Source organism: Cervus canadensis, chromosome 7, assembly GCF_019320065.1.
Source record: "Cervus canadensis isolate Bull #8, Minnesota chromosome 7, ASM1932006v1, whole genome shotgun sequence".
Lineage (NCBI taxonomy): Eukaryota > Metazoa > Chordata > Mammalia > Artiodactyla > Cervidae > Cervus > Cervus canadensis.
Genome location: NC_057392.1, coordinates 30,054,460 through 30,072,648, shown reverse-complemented (window position 1 = coordinate 30,072,648; position 18,189 = coordinate 30,054,460). Strand labels below are relative to the sequence as shown.

Sequence of the window (18,189 nt, the reverse complement as noted above, 5' to 3'; positions counted from 1 at the left end):
AAAGATGCCTACAGTTGATACGTAAGGAAATGGTATATAAACGTGGCTTGCCAATTAGTGTTGGGCATTAGTGCTTTGGCAGCAGTTTACAAAAGCCTCTTGTGGGCTGTTACTTCACGTGTCCTCTCAGGGAATGGAGGGGAAGGACCCCCCAAGGCTGCTAGGAGACCAGCCCAGAGGTCCTGCGTACTTTTCAGACATGGAAACTGAATTCCCTTCTTTATCTCCAGTCCCAAGTCAGGAGCAAAGTGTCTTTTAAGCTGCTTTTGTCCCAGATCCTTCTAGAATGGAAACAAGAAAAAGAGAGGTGTGTGGTGATGATACCAGTATAGAAACTTTCTCACTGGGCCAGGGTGTCACCTCCTAATATTCCCTGCTGCAGGGGATCTTGGAAAGGATCAGAAGACACAAGTGTTTGTTAATAAACCCTGAGCATGTTGTCCTGGTTTTGGAGGGCAAAGGAAGGTTGCGTTGGATTCGTAGCCACCGGAGGCATGGTCGGGAACAAAGGAAAAAGAGCCATAAATACAAACGAATCCCTTTTGTGCAAGTCGAAGAACCACAGGACATGCCCCGTTTTTTTTAACACTCCAGGTGTGATCGGAGATGCCGCATCCACACAGGAGAGTGGGGAGTTAATTAAAGTTTTTGCTCCTGTTCCCAGAAATGTCTTTCCGTTTGATCAGCGGGCTGGCTTTGGAGTGCTGCGTGTGCGTCCCTCCTCACTGGAGTGTCACGGAAAAGCAGATCAGAGAGAGCCTTCCATCCGACGCCTGCCCGACCCCCTTTCCTAGCGCACGGACTTGAAAGCTGCTTCCGCTGACTGCATGGGGCCCGTGTCGTGTTTTTAGAAATGTCATCTTCTGACTATTGATAATATGCAAACCGACTTTGATACAGGTGCCTGTGGAAAACCGCATGAACTGTTAATTAAATCAATGTCAGCCCAGAGGGCTGGGTGTGGCAGAGACTGGCAGGGTGAGCCCCCTCACCCCCGGACCGTTCGTATTTCCCTTTTCCACCCGTCCTGTGACCGCCGGCTGGCAGCACCCGAGACGGAACCCTTGGCTGTCTCAGCAGGGCCATGTTTTGCTGTGTTTTTTCTGTTTTCCTTTTGGTCTTTATGGTTCTGGGCCCTCTGGCTGGCATCCCCCACCTTGAGGGGGAAAGCTGCTGGGGAGGAATCCTGCCGTCTTCCTCTTGAAGATGGTGAAGGAGGAGAAGAGCGCAGAGCAAAGCCCGAGCAGCTCGGGAGCCCTGTCTGGGCAGGCGGGCCAGGCTGCCCCCGGGGTGCCCATTGTCCGGCCACGCTGGGCGCAGAGGAGCGAATCCGGCCCAGCGCCGATGAAAGGGCTCCATCCTACCGCTTGGGCTTTGTGAGCACCGCTGGGCCTGGTCCTGGTTGCCATAGCGACTGTCTGATTGTGGCGGGCCTGTCACCGGCGCTTGATAAAGTGGGAAGGCTATTCTTGATAGACCCGAGTAATCACAACCTCTCAAAGCCCGAGTGTGGATTTCACATTTTCTTCCTTCTCCTTCAATCCGGGATGCAGGGATGGGGGCCCAGCTTCTCAGGGTAAAGTGGCCTCAGCAGGCGGGGAGGGCCCTGCCCAGCGCCGGGGATGTACTGGCCAGGCGGGCCTGGCAGGGAGGGCCCCGTGTGCCTGGAGGTGGGGCAGAAATGGGGTGGGGCCTGCGTGGGGGCTTCAGGGTCGGGGCCAAAACAGGCCTTCCCGTCCCCTCCACGGTTGGTTTTTGTACCGCCCTCCCTCCCCCCCTCCCTCCCTCCCCCATCCAGCTGCCCCCGCACCATGTCAGTGCAGGGCTGAGCCTTTCAGAGCCCCCTGACCTCTCCTCCCCTCGTGGAGAATGAGGGGAGGGCTCAGCTTCCAGCTAACAGCAGACAGATTCTGGCCACAAAACTGCAGACTCTTTTCTGTCATCAGAAGAAAACTAATTGATTCTCTAGGCAGTCTTCTCCAGACTAAGTTGCATCTTAACTATTAGACGTGTTCTTTTAAAAAAAAAAATAGAGCTGCCATATGATCCACTCCTAGGTGTGTTTCCAAAGGAAATGAAAACACTAATTAGAAAAGATACATGTACGTCAGTGTTCATAGCAGCAATATTTATAATTGCTAAAATACAGAAGAAATCCAAGTCAATAGATAAATGGATTAAAAAGAGTGGTGTATTTGTGTACACACACACACGCACTATATGTCTATACACACACAGTGGAATATTACTCAACCATAGAAAAGGATGAAATAATATCATTTGCAGCAACATGGATGGACCTAGGAAGTATTATGCTTATCAGTAAAATAAGGCAGAGAAAGAGATGCTTTATGATTCCAGTTACATGTGAAGTCTAAGAAATAAAATGAATAAATGTAGCAAAGCAGAAACAGCCTCACAGACACAGAGGACAAGCTAGTGCTTACCAGTGAAGAAAATGAAGCGGGGGTGGGGGGCAAGGCAGGTAGAGGGGATCAAGAGGTACAGCCTACCGTGTATAAAATAAACAAGATGCTGGGGTGTAATGTGCAGCACACGGAATACGCATTTTAGGATCACTTTATACAGAGTTTCCCCAGTGACTCAGCGGTAACGAATCCAGCTGCCAATGCCAGAGGCACGGGTTCAATCCCTGGGTCGGGAAGATCCTCTGGAGAAGGAAATGGCACCCCAGTCCAGTATTCTTGCTGGGAAATCCCATGAATAGAGGAGCCTGGTGGGCTGCAGCCAGTGTGGTGGCCAAGAGTCAGACATGACTGAGCATGCATGTGGCGGGCATGGCTTATGTGGAGTATAATCTGTAAAAATACTGGATCGCTGTGGTGTACACCTGAAAACAACAGAATACTGTGAGTTGGCAGCACTTCTGTGATTTCCTTTGGCCACACCAGCACGCGGCATGTGAGATTTTGGCTCCCTGACCAGGGATACGTGCGGGGTCTGAACCACAAGACTGACGGCATGCCCTGGTCCCGTGCAGCACTTTCATGAAGAAAAGAAGGAAAAAGCAGCCCCCTGGGCTCACCCCCAGAGTTTCTGATGTGCAGGTCTGGGTGGGTCCCGAGACTCTGTCTGCAACAGGTTCCAGGGGGAGGCTGCTCATGGGACCGCACTGGGAGAGCCGCTGGCATGAGCCACGACGTCCTGTGTGCAGTGGGGGCTCCCGGGGATGCTGGCTGCAGTGGCCATGCTGGGACAGGTTCCTGAGACGGGAGATCTAGAGGCCCCTGGGGAAGCAGGGCTGCCCGCCCGCTTCTTTCTCCGGGCCCCCGGTTCTGTCCCCAGAGGCCCCCTCGCTGCAGGCCAGCCCTCTGCCTGGTGCTGGCTGTGTTGCTCGTGCTGGGGTCCCCCCAGGTAGCCCCTCCTGGCTCAGCCTGCCCGCGTCCCCCAGCCCCCAAGCCCCAGGCAGCCCGCCCTCACCACGATGGCCCTGGCCCCTTTGCGCAGACCGGCCAGCCTCCTGGCCCTGCCAGTGGGCCGTCTTGTGTTCGGGGGAGTGTGTGCGCGCGCCCTGGTGTCTTTGGGACGGGAACCCAGCGGCAGGGCTGAGCCCCTCCCCTCCGCCCCTCCGCCGGCCTGCGGTCCTCCTGAGCAGGTCCTGCGGCTGTCCCGGCCACAGGGACTCTGGACACCTGTCAGGGTGCAGGGCTGGGTGGGGCTGCCCCCGGAAGTCCACCTGCCTCTTGAGAAAGCAGGGTACAGGGTCAGAGGTGGGGGGTCCCAGGTGGGGGCGTCACGGTGGGGTCCTCTCCCCATGGGAGCAGGACTGGGTTTTAAATTGAAAGACAAGCGTCAGTCCCCTCCTCTCCTCCCTCCATGACTGGAAGTGAAACAGGTTTCATCTACACCTTTATGGCAGGATGTGTGACGCGGTGAAGTTCCCCGCCTGTGTGCCCGCGCACACGTGTGTGTGTGTGTGTGTGTGTGTGTGACCGCGCTGGTTGGATGCAGTGACTCGATGTTTGCTCAGATGTACGTTAACTCCCACAAGACGCTCTGAACCCGCCTGAGCAGCGCGTGGTCACGGGCCCTGGGTCTGTCCTGGCGGCGAAGTGACTGTGCTTCTTCAGTGACTCTCACGGAGGAGGCGATTTGTCCAAATGAGAGTAAAACAAAACAAACGCGTTAACCCCTCGGCTCAAACGGCACAGACCCGGGCGAGAGGGAGACCCCACGACGGTGCAGACCTGGGCGGAGGGAGACCCCTGATGGCACAGACCTGGACAGAGGGGGTGGGGGGAGACCCCCGATGGCGCAGACCTGGACGGGGGGGTGGAGGGAGACTGGGGGGGGAAGACCCCCGATGGCGCAGGCCCGGAGGTGGGGGGGGCGGAGGGAGACCCCACGCTGGCCTTTGGGCCCAGGCTCTTGCAGAATCTTTGTTCCAGAGCGCAGGCCCCCTTCCGCTCTGTTGGGTTGGTGGCCGGGTGGTCCCTCCCATCCCTGAGCCAAGGTCAGCGGAGGCGGCCCCAGCCCTGACCTGGCCTTTCTCCCCAGGGTGTCGAGGTGCAGACGGACTACGTGCCCCTGCTGAACTCGCTGGCTGCCTACGGCTGGCAGCTCACCTGTGTGCTGCCGACCCCCGTCGTCAGGACGACCAGGTACCGATAACCAGCGTTACCTTATCGAACGCTTGCACCGTTCGACTAGCTCTTCGTGTGCGTGACTCGTGGAATCCTATGGCATCAGCTCTCCACCTGAGGAAGGGCAGGCCCAGCATTTCAGATTCTTAACCATCCCTGCCCCGGGCACCCCCTCCCCACGTGGGCAGCCCAGCCTGTCGCGGGGTGGAGGGGGCCCAGGCATTCTCATTTGCAAGAGAAACTTAGCACCTAGTGTGTGCCCCGGGCCGGGAACAGTCTCATCTAGATGTACAGTCTCATCCATTCCTCAGAGCATCTTGGGAGGTGGGATTGTTCGTTGTTTTGGGGATTTATCCCAGTCTTACCAACCCTGAAAGGCCTTCTGTCCGTCCTCTGGGTTTGCTGTCAAACTAGTCCTCCTAATTACCTGTGGTTTGGTAAGCACAGATCTTGTGCCCATTTTATAGATGAAGAAACTGAGGCTCAGGGAGGCTCCATCACAAACCTGAGGACACACAGCCAGCAAGAGCCTCCTCACTGGCCACCCATCCCGGGTCAACCAGGCCACCCCGCCCCCCCAGCCTCATCCCCAAAGACAGACTTGGAAGAGCCCCCCACTCCTTGCCCCCGCCAACCCCAGTCCAGTGTTCACTGAGGCCACTTTGTCATCATTTGGCCAAGATGCCAGCTGTGATTTCACACCACGGAAGGGGCGTTTTCAGACACAAAACTGTCTTTCAGGGGTGCCCGCTTCTGTTGGGCCCGCCAGACAGCCCCCGGGAAGCAAAGGTGCATGCTGTTGGGGGGCTTCATGACCTCTGACCTGTCCCTCTGGGGCGGCTGCCTTCCCTCCCTGGGCGGCTGGCCTGGATGAAGTTGGAGGTGGAGGCCTCCGTGTGAGGTCCGGGCCCCCGGGTGTAACAGACTCATCCTTGCCTCCCGTGTGTGTGTTGCAGGGAGGGGACCGTGTCCACCAAGCAGGTCGTCTTTCTCCAGAGACCGTGTCTACCTCAGAAGGTCAAGAAGAAGGAATCGAAGGTGAGTGACCTTGCTGTCTCCCCTGGGCCCAGCTCTGCGGAACCCGGGGGGACCCCTGAGCCCCCCTCGGCAAAAATGAGCCACGTCACCTGCAGCTGGGGGTGCTGGGGGCCGTGTGGCCGGGCCTCTTGCGAGGATGCTTGGGTGGGCAGGGTTCACATTCTGGAGGCTGAAGTGGGGGGCGTGGGGAGGCAGCTGCAGCCTGGTCGGGGGGCCCATGCCCAGCTCCTCTGTGTCTTCATCTCCCGGTGAGCTGGCCAGAGCTCCGGCCTGGCCCCCATCCCTCCAGCCGTTGGAAGTTTGGAGATCCTGGCAGAGAGAATATGCCAGAACACCTTCCCCAAAGGGCCCGGCCTGCAGGGCTGAGTGGCCGCGGCTGGTGTGGGCGCAGGGCGGTGCCCCTGGGGAGCAAGTCCTCGGGCCAGGCCATGCCCCCCCGTCCGGGGACGTCACTCAAACCCTCCTGGAAGCGCAGTTGCCCTGAGACGGTGTGTGTGGGGGGGTGCACCCTGTGTTTCCTGAGGCCGAGCCCAGGCCCTCCGCAGTGGCTGCACACCCCCAGGCTTTGCCCCCGAGGGTGCTCCTCCCAGGGGCCCCGCGGGGCCAGGCGGGCGTGCCCTGGGGCCAGCTCGCTGTCCCTGTGACGGGCACGGCCCCGCGCCATGGGGCAGAGCCCGCTGGACGCCCCCACCCGGCTCTGGGCACCACCACCGGGCCTCCTCGCGTGCTGGGAACGGGGGACCCGGGCAGGCGTGCCAGGCCCTGAACAGGTTGGGGCCGCCCCTCCACAGGACCCTGAGGGCCGCCGGGGGCTGGTTCTGGTTCGCGCTGGACCGTCACCGCGGGAAGGGCAGGTGGAAACCTGGGCGGCGGGATTCAGGACGGGGCGCAGGGCCGCTGTGAACGTTCGGCAGGGAGGGTCCGGAGGGCGGCGCCGGCTCTGCCGGGTCAGGAGAAGCGTCCACCGCAGCCCGCTGCCCTCAAGGCCCGCGCCTCAAGGAGGCTCGCTCAGCCCTGCGCCTCGCGGGGGTGGCTGGCAGTGGGCACTGCCCTCGCTGTGACGCGGGGCGGCCCCCGGAGGCCGGCCTGTACCGGCCCCGGCGCCCGGCCCCGCTCCTAAGCCCAGGGTTCGCTGTCCGGCTCCCGGGAGACCCCGGGCGCCCTCACACCAGCCACGCCTTCCAGCCCGGGAAGCGCCTTGTTCTCTCTCTGCCCCACCGCGCCCACCTCGTTTCCCACCCACTGCCTCTTTGGGAGCTCTGCATCTCCCCACTTCTCTTCCTTAGAGAATCTCCTGCACCCCCAGACCTAGACGGCCCCTGTGCCTACCCCTGAGTCTTCCCCACCGAGAGGGCCAGTCCTTCCGATGCCCCAGGCTCCCGCCCCTGGAGCTCACCTGGGGCCTCCGTCTCCTCCCCCACCGCCAGTCTGGCCTGAAGGCATGTCTAGTTTTAGGTCCTTGACCCCCTGGAACCCCCCTCTCCCATCATCACCTGCCTGGACTACCCTCATCTCCTGAGGACAGGCCTCCCTTTCAAGTGTGTTCTCCACTCAGAACCAAAGTGATCTTCTAAAAAAGCAGAGTCGTGTCACCCGGCTACTTATAATGCTTCTAAAGCTTTGTGTTTTTCAAGATAAAGGTGGGAGCTTTTGCTGGGGTCCACATGGCCCTGTGGGGTCTCCCCGCACCCTGCCCCGCCCCATCCCACCGGTCTTCTGCATCCCGCCTGTCTTCTGCATCCCAGTGCCCTGGCCTGCAGGCTCTCTTGGGCTCCTCGCTGCCACAGGGCCTTTGGGTGGTCCCTGCACCTGGGATGCTCTCTTCCTTTGTATTGTCTCAGGACGGCGTCCTCTCCCTTTAGACCAAGACAGGCTCTTCTGCGATTCCCCGGGAAGAGCCATGTTCCTCTCCTCTCTGTTCCTGTCTCCTCTCTGTTCCTAGTTATTTGTGATCAATAGCTTATCCTCCGCCAGGAGAATCGGACATTCACTCTGTGAGATCACACCCTTTCTGTTCTCACTGCTGTATGCCCAGCCCCTGGCTTTTAGTTCGTACTCCGCAAACACTTGTTGAACCAGCGAATGAACAATCAAACTGCTGGACCCAGGACGTGCGTGGTGTGTCTAGCACTGACGTTTGAGGAAAAAGAGTGCAAAATTCAGACGTCAAGGATGCGGCATATTTAGTCCTCTTTTAATCAACCAAGTGGATAAAATTCTCCAAACAGGACTTTCCAGTATTTGAAAGAAACCTCTTTGTTCACCTGTGAGTGTGGCTTTAAAAGCAAATATTAACTTCCTTTGAAGGTAAGACGTGCTTTCTGCAACCCGGGAGACATCTGTCTTCAGCTAAACTACCGAAGTGGAGGCAGATACAGACAGGTTTTAAAACGTGTGAATTAAATCCACCAGCCCTGCTGACGTGGATCTCTGGACATGCGTGCACTGCTGTAAAGAGAACGTTCCCTTTCCTGCACTTATTTCAGGCACAGACGGCTAGTCGGGGTTTTCTCGGTTTCTACGCTGGCTGCACACCCTCACCCCACTCATGCCCTGGCCTGGGAAGGCCTGTCCACCCCGCTCCGTCTGCAGCAGCTGGTCGTCTTCAGAGACTCGCCTTGGAACCGCTCAGGACGCTATGCATCCTCCAGCCTGGCGGCCTGCCTCTGCGTGTGATGCCGCCGACCTCTGCTCAGAGCCGCCCCACGGCAAGCTATCCCGCCTCGGGGTCTGAGATACAGACCACCCACCCTTGGAGAGCGCGGAGGTTAATCCGAGTGTAATTCAGAGTGAGCCTCCCATATCTGAGGTCCCCTGAATCCAAGGATGCAAGCAACCACTGACCTCGTAGCTCTGTAATTTTTACTGCTGCAAGCCACCTGCGTTAAGGGGACCCACATGGTCCCACAGCCAATTGTCCTTTTATTGTTCCTTCAAGACTGTGACTGTCCCGAGCACAGCAGTGAGGGGAGCCTGCCAGTGAGGCTGGTGGAGGAGACCCTCCCACGGATGCCGGGCTGGGGCTGGTGGGGGCGTGGGGGGGTGGGGGGAGGCCGTTTCCCGCAGTGAACTGGTGGTGGTCTTCGCTGTGCGTTTCTCACACTGTGGCCCGTGAACCTGCAGAATCGGCATCACCAAGGAGCTTGTGTGAAGTGCCAGTCTCTGTGGCCTCCCCAGGCCCCCCGATCAGAAACCCCGGGATAGGGTGGGGGCCCTGTGTCTGAAGGCGTCCCCTAGGTGATCCTGAATGCCCACGCAAGTCTGAGAGCCAGTGTCTCGGCTGAATAGTTTAGGGCCCCTTTCCAGGCTCACCATGTGGATCTCCATTCAAAATTTATCATTATTGATTTTTTAAAAATAGGCCTGTCAGGGTATGTTCATTGTAGATATTTGTTTTGTTTTGTTTTTAATCAGACAAACAGAAGCATCTTTCATGGCAGTTAAATCTGTCCTTCCATTAGCTGACCACTTGGTTTCATGCATCAAGCCTTGACCTAGCAGATTCTGTCCTGATGTCATGAAGTCTGAAAGCTGAGGCACTTATGGGCGGGCTGAGCTATTCCAAAGGTGCATGGCATCTCCCCTGTCTTCGTGTCCTCCCTTCCTTCCAGAATGTGAGTCTGAAACCTTTTACCCACCAAGAAGAAGCAGATGGAACATTAGTGTAGGGTCACAGAAAGCTGTGTTTCAATTTCAGCTCTGCTGTTTTCTAGCTGTGTGACCTTCGGAGAGTTACTTCACCTGTCTGAACCACTACAGACTCATCATAAAATGGTGCCAACAGTTCCTAGTGAGAGCACTGCTTCGGGGATTCAGGGAGACGGGAAACCTTGTCACAGCATGGGACACTCAGAACATTTAGCTTTTAGATTCTAGAGAGCCTGAGGTTCAGCCAGGTCTACTTCCCTGCTTTGTGAGAGTGCTCCCTGCAAAGGAGAGGGAGTAAGGGGAGGACTCCAGCCGCAGCCTCCGGGTGATCCGGCTGCGGCCCCGGAAGAGCTGTGGTGGCTGGGGACCCCCAGGAGCTTGGGGAGTCAGTGACATCACCACCCTCCATCTAAGGACAGACAGAATGGTGCCGTCCTTGAAGGCATTTGGCTTGGCAGAGTTTTCCGAAGGACAGAAAAACACGGGTCGCAGTAGTCCTATCCAGCTCGGCATGGACAGTCCCAAATCCTCTTCTGCCCAGCAGCCCAGGTCGGGGCCTGGAAAGAGTGAGCAGAGCGCCCCCCGCAGGCCCAGTCCGCCGTGTCCTCCGTGGTGTTGTATCAGGAGGGCGGTGCAGCGTGATCCTCTGCGGGAATCCGGACCCGGCCAGGACGCCTCTGCTGTTCACTTAGCAAGAGCAGCCTTTGCGAGGACATCGGGTTCACATTAGAGACTCGCCAGGGTCTTCCACAGCTAAGAGATCCTGCGTGCCACGGCTGAGACCCGGCTCAGCCAGAAAAATACATAAATAATTTAAAAAGGAAAGAAAAAAGAGCCAGGGTCCAGGGTGGACTCTGGGCCCCGGGGGATGGGCACGAGCGTGTGCACCAGCCGCCTGCAGGGGGCGCTGTGAGTGGGCCAGCGGGCCCCCTGCACCCAACCGCGGGGTGAGTGGGATTCCCAGGAGTGACTCACATCCACTGCGGGTGAGTGGGTCCCCAGGGGTGTTCACCCAGCCCCGGGGGCGAGGGCAGCTCTTCTGGAGATTACTGTCTTGCCTAAGGACAGTCAGTTCAGTTCAGTTGCTCAGTCGTGTCCGACTCTTTGCGACCCCATGAACGGCAGCCCACCAGGCCTCCCTGTCCATCACCAACTCCCGGAATCCACCCAAACCCATGTCCATCGAGTCGGTGATGCCATCCAACCATCTCATCCTCTGTCTTCCCCTCTCCTCCTGCCCTCAGTCTTTCCCAGTATCGGGGGCTTTTCAAATGAGTCAGCTCTTTGCATCAGGTGGCCAAAGTATGGGAGTTCCAGCTTCAACATCAGTCCTTCCAATGAACACCCAGGACTGATCTTCTTTAGGATGGACTGGTTGGATCTCCTTGCAGTCCAAGGGACTCTCAAGAGTCTTTCCAGCAACACAGTTCAAAAGCATCAATTCTTCGGTGCTCAGCTTTCTTTATAGTCCAAATCTCACATCCATGCATGACTACTGGAAAAACCATAGCCTTGACTAGACAGACCTTTGTTGGCAAAGTAATGTCTCTGCTTTTTAATATGCTGTCTAGGTTGGTCATAACCTTCCTTCCAAGGAGTAAGCGTCTTTTAAGTTCATTGTCGCAGTCACCATCTGCAGTGACTCTGGAACCCAGAAAAAATAAAGTCAGCTGCTGTTTCCACTGTTTCCCCATCTATCTGCCATGAAGTGATGGGACCAGATGCCATGATCTCAGTTTTCTGAATGTTGAGCTTTAAGCCAACTTTTTCACTCTACTCTTTCACTTTCATCAAGAGGCTTTTTAGTTCCTCTTCACTTTCTGCCATAAGGGTGGTGTCATCTGCGTATCTGAGATTATTGATATTTCTCCCAGCAATCTTGATTCCAGCTTGTGCTTCTTCCAGCCCAACGTTTCTCATGATGTACTCTGCATATAAGTTAAATAAGCAGGGTGACAATATACAGCCTTGACGTACTCCTTTTCCTATTTGGAACCAGTGTGTTGTTCCATGTCCAGTTCTAACTGTTGCTTCCTGACCTGCATACAGGTTTCTCAGGAGGCAGGTCAGGTGGTCTGGTATTCCCATCTCTTTCAGAAGTTTCCACAGTTTATTGTGATCCACACAGTCAAAAGCTTTGGCATAGTCAATAAAGCAGAAATAGATGTTTTTTCTGGAACTCTCTTTTTTGATGATCCAGCGGATGTTGGCAATTTGATCTCTGGTTCCTCTGCTTTTTCTAAAACCAGCTTGAACATCTGGAAGTTCACGGTTCACGTATTGCTGAAGCCTGGCTTGGAGACTTGCGCATTACTAGCATGTGAGATGAGTGCAATTCTGTAGTAGTTTGAGCATTCTTTGCATTGCCTTTCTTTGGGATTGGAATGAAAACTGACCTTTTCCAGTCCTGTGGTCACTGCTGAGTTTTCCCAAATTTCCTGGCATATTGAATGCAGCACCTTCACAGCATCATCTTTTAGGATTTTAAATAGCTCAACTGGAATTCCATCACCTCCACTAGCTTTGTTCGTAGTGATGCTTCCTAAGGCCCACTTGACTTCACATTCCAGGATGTCTGGCTCTAGGTGAGTGATCACACCATCCTGATTATCTGGGTCATGAAGATCTTTTTTGTACAGTTCTTCTGTGTATTCTTGCCACCTCTTCTTAATATCTTCTGCTTCTGTTAGGTCCATCCCATTTCTGTCCTTTATTGAGCCCATCTCTGCATGAAATGTTCCCTTGGTATCTCTAATTTTCTTGAAGAGGTCTCTAGTCTTTCCCATTCTATTGTTTTCCTCTATTACTTTGCCGACAGACAGCTACCAAATGCCAGAACCGGGGTTTGAACCGGGGTCTTAGCCACCACACTACCTGTAGCACTGTGTTGTCTTACTTTGGGCCTTTGAGCCGAAGAGGTCTCACCAGGTTTTTTTTTTTTTGACAAAAGTACAACTTCTTCCAACTTCTCTGAGAGCTGGCTGGCTCTCAGCTCGCTGTATATTGACCAGCTTAACTGGCCTTTTTGTAAAACCATGCAGATGAAGAGAGTATTTGGAGTATCTGACTATTTGGAGACACCCATTAAAAAAAAAAAAAACCTCTTCATGTGGGCTGGAATTAAAATGCAACAGCAGCACACGAGAAGGCAGCGGTAATGAAGGATGACCGTGTGGTACCCAAGAGCCATGCAGGGCTGGCCCTGGAGGCCACAGCGTCCGTGCTGAGGTCAGAGGTCCTAGTCCCCCACTGGTGATCGTGGGGCCCCAAGATGCCTGCTGCAGTCTTGGCTGAAGAATCTTCTTGCCTGGAGAATCCCATGGACCGAGGAGTCTGGCGGGCTACAGTTCATGGAGTTGCAAAGAGTTGGACACGACTGAGCGCCTAACACACACAACCTCAGCATACACACTTCACTGCTTTTCCTGTTGGTTGATGGAATATCCAGATTTGCTGGTCTTGTTCAAAAGGAGTCGGCGCACTCACCCCAGGATGTGTTCCATCTCGGAGCCCTGAGTGTGTCCAGGCAGATGTCTTATTTGGGGAAGTAGACCTCTCCCGCTGAGAATGCCATGGAGGTGGCAGATTTTTAAAGAATTTATGCGGTACATTTTTGCTTCTTCCTGGGAAAGCACCCAGATTTATCTGTGAGGTGGTAGAGCCTTAGGAAATGGTTTTCCCTGGATGGTACAGCTGCCGGCGTGGAGCCTCACCAGAAGTCATTCAGATGGAAGGCTCCTTTCGCTTCTCTTTCAGTAGCAGAAGGGCTTAGCTCCAAGTCCGTGTTTGGTGACACCAGTGTGCTTCGACTCACGTGGAAAGAAATGAAGCGAAAGAAAGACGTGCAACTTCAAGTGGAGCCGCGTGTCCGGGGGTGGGGAGGCCGACGCCCTCCCCCGGGGTCGAGGCCCCCCAGTTCCCTTCCCCGTAAAACCCGAGTCTCCGGAGGGGACACCGCCCCCCACCCCGCCGGCGGAGCTCCGGGGCGCAGGGGAAGGCCGTTTGCACAGCGCGTGCCTCCCTTGTGAACACAGGGACCCCCGTCTGCGCCTTCCTTCACCGCTCCTCCCGCCTCCGTGTCTGCCCCAGCTCTGCGCCCGGATTTCTCCCTAGTGTGCAGGCTCCCAAACCGCCTCCCTCCAGAGCGGCTCCTCTTGTCAGCAGGCTCAGCAGGACTTGGACGTTTTACTCCTCTTTTCTTCCCAGATTAATCTCTCTTTCTGGAGCTCCGCCAGACCTGATGTGGGGATGCGCCCGCGCCTCCTTGCTAAAGCCCAGGCTGTGTTTTGACTTAAAATTACAGGACCGGCTTCCCCTGACGCGCAGGGTAGCCAGCTTGGCCGGCGCTGCGTCCTCCGCGTCATCTGTCTCACAAAGGGCTCTGAGCATCTTCTCCGCGCCAGACTCCCTGCTGTATCCCCGGGATGCCGGAACGGAGGACAGGCGGCGTCCCTGACGCTCTGAACTGACATGCAGCGTCAGTTACGGTGAATACACCTGGTACATCATGTGCTGGACGCAGCGCTAAGCCTGTCACGTGGATTGTCGCATCATCAAATGGACGTGAACACCTTCTACGGCAGAGCTTGGCTCACTGCAGCTCTCGGTCCAAAAGGGGCCGGCCCACTGCCTGATGTTGTCGATAAAGTTTTATTGGAACACGGTGACGACCGTTTATGTATTATTACCTGTGACTGCTTTTGCGCTACAATAGCAGAGTGGAGAGGCTGCAACAGAGAACACGTGGCCTGAAAAACCTAAAGTCCTTATTATCTGACTGGGTGCAGATAGAGTCACCCGCCCCGATTTAAGTTAGAGGAACTCCCCCGTCGTATAGATTAGCACGCGGCCGAGCTGGGTGGACTCCGCCCTGGGCAGTCCCCCTCTTTGGCGTCCCTGTGACCCCGTCCTTGTCCAGCCCTGGCGCTGACTGTGCCCTTAGGCCTCTCCGCTCCGTGGACCCCCCTGCCCACAGGGAGTGCAGCGTGGGGCTCCCTGGGAAGTGGCAGCTGCGGTGGGTTTGGAGGAGGTTTCAGGGGGAGTGCTGTGGGAACGCCCGTGGGGAAGGGCGCGTGGCTGAAGGAGGTGCTGGGCTCCCTCACGGTGACCGCAGTGACCTGACCAGTGCTGGGGGGACCAGGAGGATGGGCCGTTGTCCCCACGTGGCCTGGTCATTGGGCGTTGCTTGGCCTGGAAGGGAGTGAAGGCTTTGGGGGGGCTCTAGCAGAGCAGGGTGCGGCTGGCGGCTGGCACGGCCTGCCAGTTCTGCAGGGGGACCTGAGTGCCCAGGTTCTGAGCTGGGTGATACCCTGAGGAAGAGTAGGCCCATGTGCCTGCACCCCTCCTGCTTCTCCAGATGACAGGGTTTCAGCACCTCCCTTCCCAGGCCAGGCCTTTGGTATGGGGCCCTCTCCCCGGAAATTCACCCCTAGAGTCCCTGCTTTGGCAGGAACTGCCGGCTCCCAGTGGGTGCGAGGTTTGGGCCGTGGTTGGGGAATAGCGGGCCTTGTGTGTCTCGCTGCCAGACGTGGGTGTGAACGCAGAGCTCGTGTCCAGGGATGCTCTGGGGTCGCGGAAGCTGCATGTATTTATCTCTCTTCTCCCCCAATCTCTAGTTTCAGTGGCGATTCTCCCGAGACGAGATGCGTAACAGGACGACGAGGAAATCCAGAGGGAAACTCCGTGCCAGGGGCAAGCGGCAAGCCGAAGAAAGCGAGAAGAACCCAGAAGAGCAGCTTCCCAGAGCGGGAGACGCGGGGAGCCGTGCGCCCGGGCGGGAGGACTGGGCCTCCGCGGGAGGGGCGGCCCCCAGCTGGGCGGAGGGCCCCGCGGAGAAGCCGTGTCCGGACGGACGGCCGTGTGTGGAGGGCGAGGCTGTGCAGAACGGCCCCGCGGGCCCCAGCCCGGCCCCGGTGGGGGGCAGCGCGGGGCGCCCCGGCTCCGAGCCTGGAGAGGATGCCGGCGCGGGGGTTTCCGCGGGGGTGGCTCCGGGGCCCGCGGCAGCCGAGCGCCCCTGAGTCTCGCGGGGCCGGCGGGCTGGGGGCTACCTTTGGCTTGGCGTGACCCCTCGTGGTGAGCTTAATGAGCCCTCCGAGGAGGGCCGGGTCCCCGGCAGCGTTGGTTTCTGCACATCCTTTTGAAATGTGTCCTGGGAGTCCAGCCCTGACTCTTACCGCTCCTGGAGGGGCTGCACCACCTAAGGTCTCCAGGGAGCCTCAGGCCAAACCCCGGGACCTGCCTGGCTGCCAGCGAAGGCGGACGTGGTCGCCGCCCCCAGCCCCCGCCCCGAGATGGGGGTCCAGCCCCTGCTGTCGCTGCAGCTGCTGGGTGCTTGTAACACGCCCTGGAGCCCGGCCACTGCTTTCCTCTGTCTAACCCCTGGACCCTGCTGCTTTGGCAAAGAACGTGACATTGGGAGGGGAGGTGCCTCGCCTCCTGGCTTTTCTCTAGGTGTTCCCATGGATACTGGTGATCTGGAAACGCAGGGGCAATTCTGTGCGTGTACCCACTTCAGCAGAATGTCCGTGAAAGTATTCTGTGTTTGTATTAATGCCAAAAAAACATTTAAGGTTTTGTCTTCAGCACACCCTAGGAACACACCTTCGTTCTGTTGTTTCAGGGCCAGCTGACTGGTGGGGAGCCTCTGTTGCGTGTTACTGTAATCAGCGTGTCCTTGGCCAGGTCGCTTCCCACGCGTGTTATGATGTGTTTATGTCGTCCAGAAAATACTGTGGAGGCTCTAAGTAGATGCAGCTGCAAAGCCTGGAGAGAGAGTGCCGACTGACGTGCCCAGCAGCCTGTCTCTCCTCTTTCTTGTTTAGTTACTTAAAGCAATAAATCACCTATGAGTTCAGTGCATTGTGAGTACCAGTCTTTCTTGATGTCACACTGAAGAGTCCTAGCCTGGTGTCCGGACACCCCGACCCCTGGTCCCCTGGTCCTGTTTCCTGAGTCCCTTAACTCCTGGCAGCAGCAGGAGGAGCCAGCTGAGCTCGCTCTGCTTTCGTGTCATTTGTACAAAGAAGATGAAAGCGGGATTCAAGGGCCACCAGGTCAGTCAGGGCACCCCCGTTGCCCCAGGGTGGGGGAGACAGTACCTTTTTAAAACAAAAAGATTACTCAGCATGCCTCCAAGCTTTTTAAGTAAATTATTCAGTGTGCAAATAATTGATCTGTGTGCAGATACATTTTTATTTATTTTTATTTATCTTTTTATCTGTGTGCAAATTTGCTAAAATCAAATACATTTTAAATAGAATTTAATAGGGCAGAATTGAAAATCCTAACGCAGTCACATTGCACATTTTCCTTTTATGAGCAAACTTCCGAGCCTAAGCCCCAGAGCTTACGATAAAGGATGAAGACTGTTCAAAGAGAAGATAGTCTGTATTTCAGTTATACACCCACACACACACATACAATCAGATTCTTTTCTTTTATAGGTGATTACAAAGTATGGAGTAGAGCTCCCTGTGCTAAACAGTAGATCCTTGTTGGTTGTCTCTTTTATATACAGTGGTGTGTATGTGTTAATCCCAAACTCCTAATTTGTACTGTTTCATACGTAAGTTCATTTGTATCATTTTTGTTTAAGATTCCACATATAAGCGGTATCATATGATACTTGTTTTTCTCTGACTTACTTCACACAGTATGATCATCTCTAGGTCCATCCATGTTGCTGCAAATGGCATTATTTCATCCCTTTTTATGGCTGAGTAATATTCCATCGTGTATATGTACCACATCTTCTTTATCCGTTTATCTACCAGTGGACGTTTAGGTTGCTTCCTGTCTTGCCTATTGTGAATAGTGCTGCAGTGAACACTTGGGTACATGTATCATTTTGAATTTGGTTTTCTCTGGATATGAGCCCAGGAATGGAACTCCAGAACTGTATGGTAGCTCTGCTTTTAGTTTTCTAAGGGCCCTCCGTACTGCTCTCTATCGTGGCTACACCAATTTACATTCCCACCAACAGTGTAGGGTGTTCCACACCCTCTCTGGCATTTATTATTACTTGACTTTGATGATGGCCATCCTGACAGGTGTGAGGTGATACCTCATTGTAGTTTTGATTTGCATTTCTCTAATAATTAACAATGTTGAGCATCTTTTCATGTGCCTCTTAACCATCTTTATGTCTTTTTTGGAGAATTGTCTATTTAGGTCTTGAACCCATTTTTTTTGTTTGTTTGTTTTTTAAGCTGGGCTGTTTGTTTTTTTTTAATTGAGCTGTGTGTGTATTTTGGAAATTAATCCCTTGTTGGTAGCATCATTTGCAAGTATCTTCACCCATTCTGTAGGTTGTCTTTTTGTTTTACTTATGGTTTCCTTTGCTGTGCAAAGCTTTTTCATTACATTAGGTCCCATTTCTTTATTTTTATCTATCTCTGACTAGGAGATGGATCCAAAAAGGTCTTGCTGTGATTTATGTCAGAGTGTCCAGCCTATATTTTCCTCTAGTTTTATATTAGTAGTATCTGGTTATGTGTTTAGGTCTTTAATCCATTTTGAGTTTACTTCTGTGTATGGTGTTAGACAAGGTTCTAATTTCATTCTTTTAAATGTAGCTGTCCAGTTTTCCCAGCACCACTTATTGATGAGCTTGTCTTTTCTACATTGTATATTCTTGCCTCCTTTCACATAGATTAATTGACCATAGGTGCATGGGTTTATTTCCATCCCATCCCATTGATAATTGCTTTTGTGCCAGTACCACACTGTTTTGATGACTGTAGCTTTGTAGTATAGTCTGAAGTCAGAGAGCCTGGTTTGTCCAGCTCTGCTTTTCTTTCTCAAGATTGCTTTGACTATACAGAGTAAAAGAATATGTGTACAAGCTTCCATACAAATTTAAAATCTTTTTTTCTAGTTTTGTGAAAAATGCCATTGGTAA

The 18,189-nt window shown here is 54.8% G+C and overlaps 1 protein-coding gene across 2 annotated transcripts in view; it reads left to right on the top strand.

The window, feature by feature from the left end:
• Positions 1–16,146, top strand: part of RFTN1 (raftlin, lipid raft linker 1) — a 212,104-nt gene extending 195,958 nt beyond the window's left edge. For both annotated transcript variants that reach the window (XM_043474803.1, XM_043474802.1), the window contains exons 8-10: positions 4,519–4,622; positions 5,561–5,642; positions 14,906–16,146. In XM_043474803.1, the coding sequence (XP_043330738.1) occupies positions 4,519–4,622; positions 5,561–5,642; positions 14,906–15,307 (588 nt within the window). In that variant the 3' untranslated portion in view covers positions 15,308–16,146. The remainder of the gene's footprint in view (positions 1–4,518; positions 4,623–5,560; positions 5,643–14,905) is intronic.
• Positions 16,147–18,189: the final 2,043 nt, after the last annotated feature.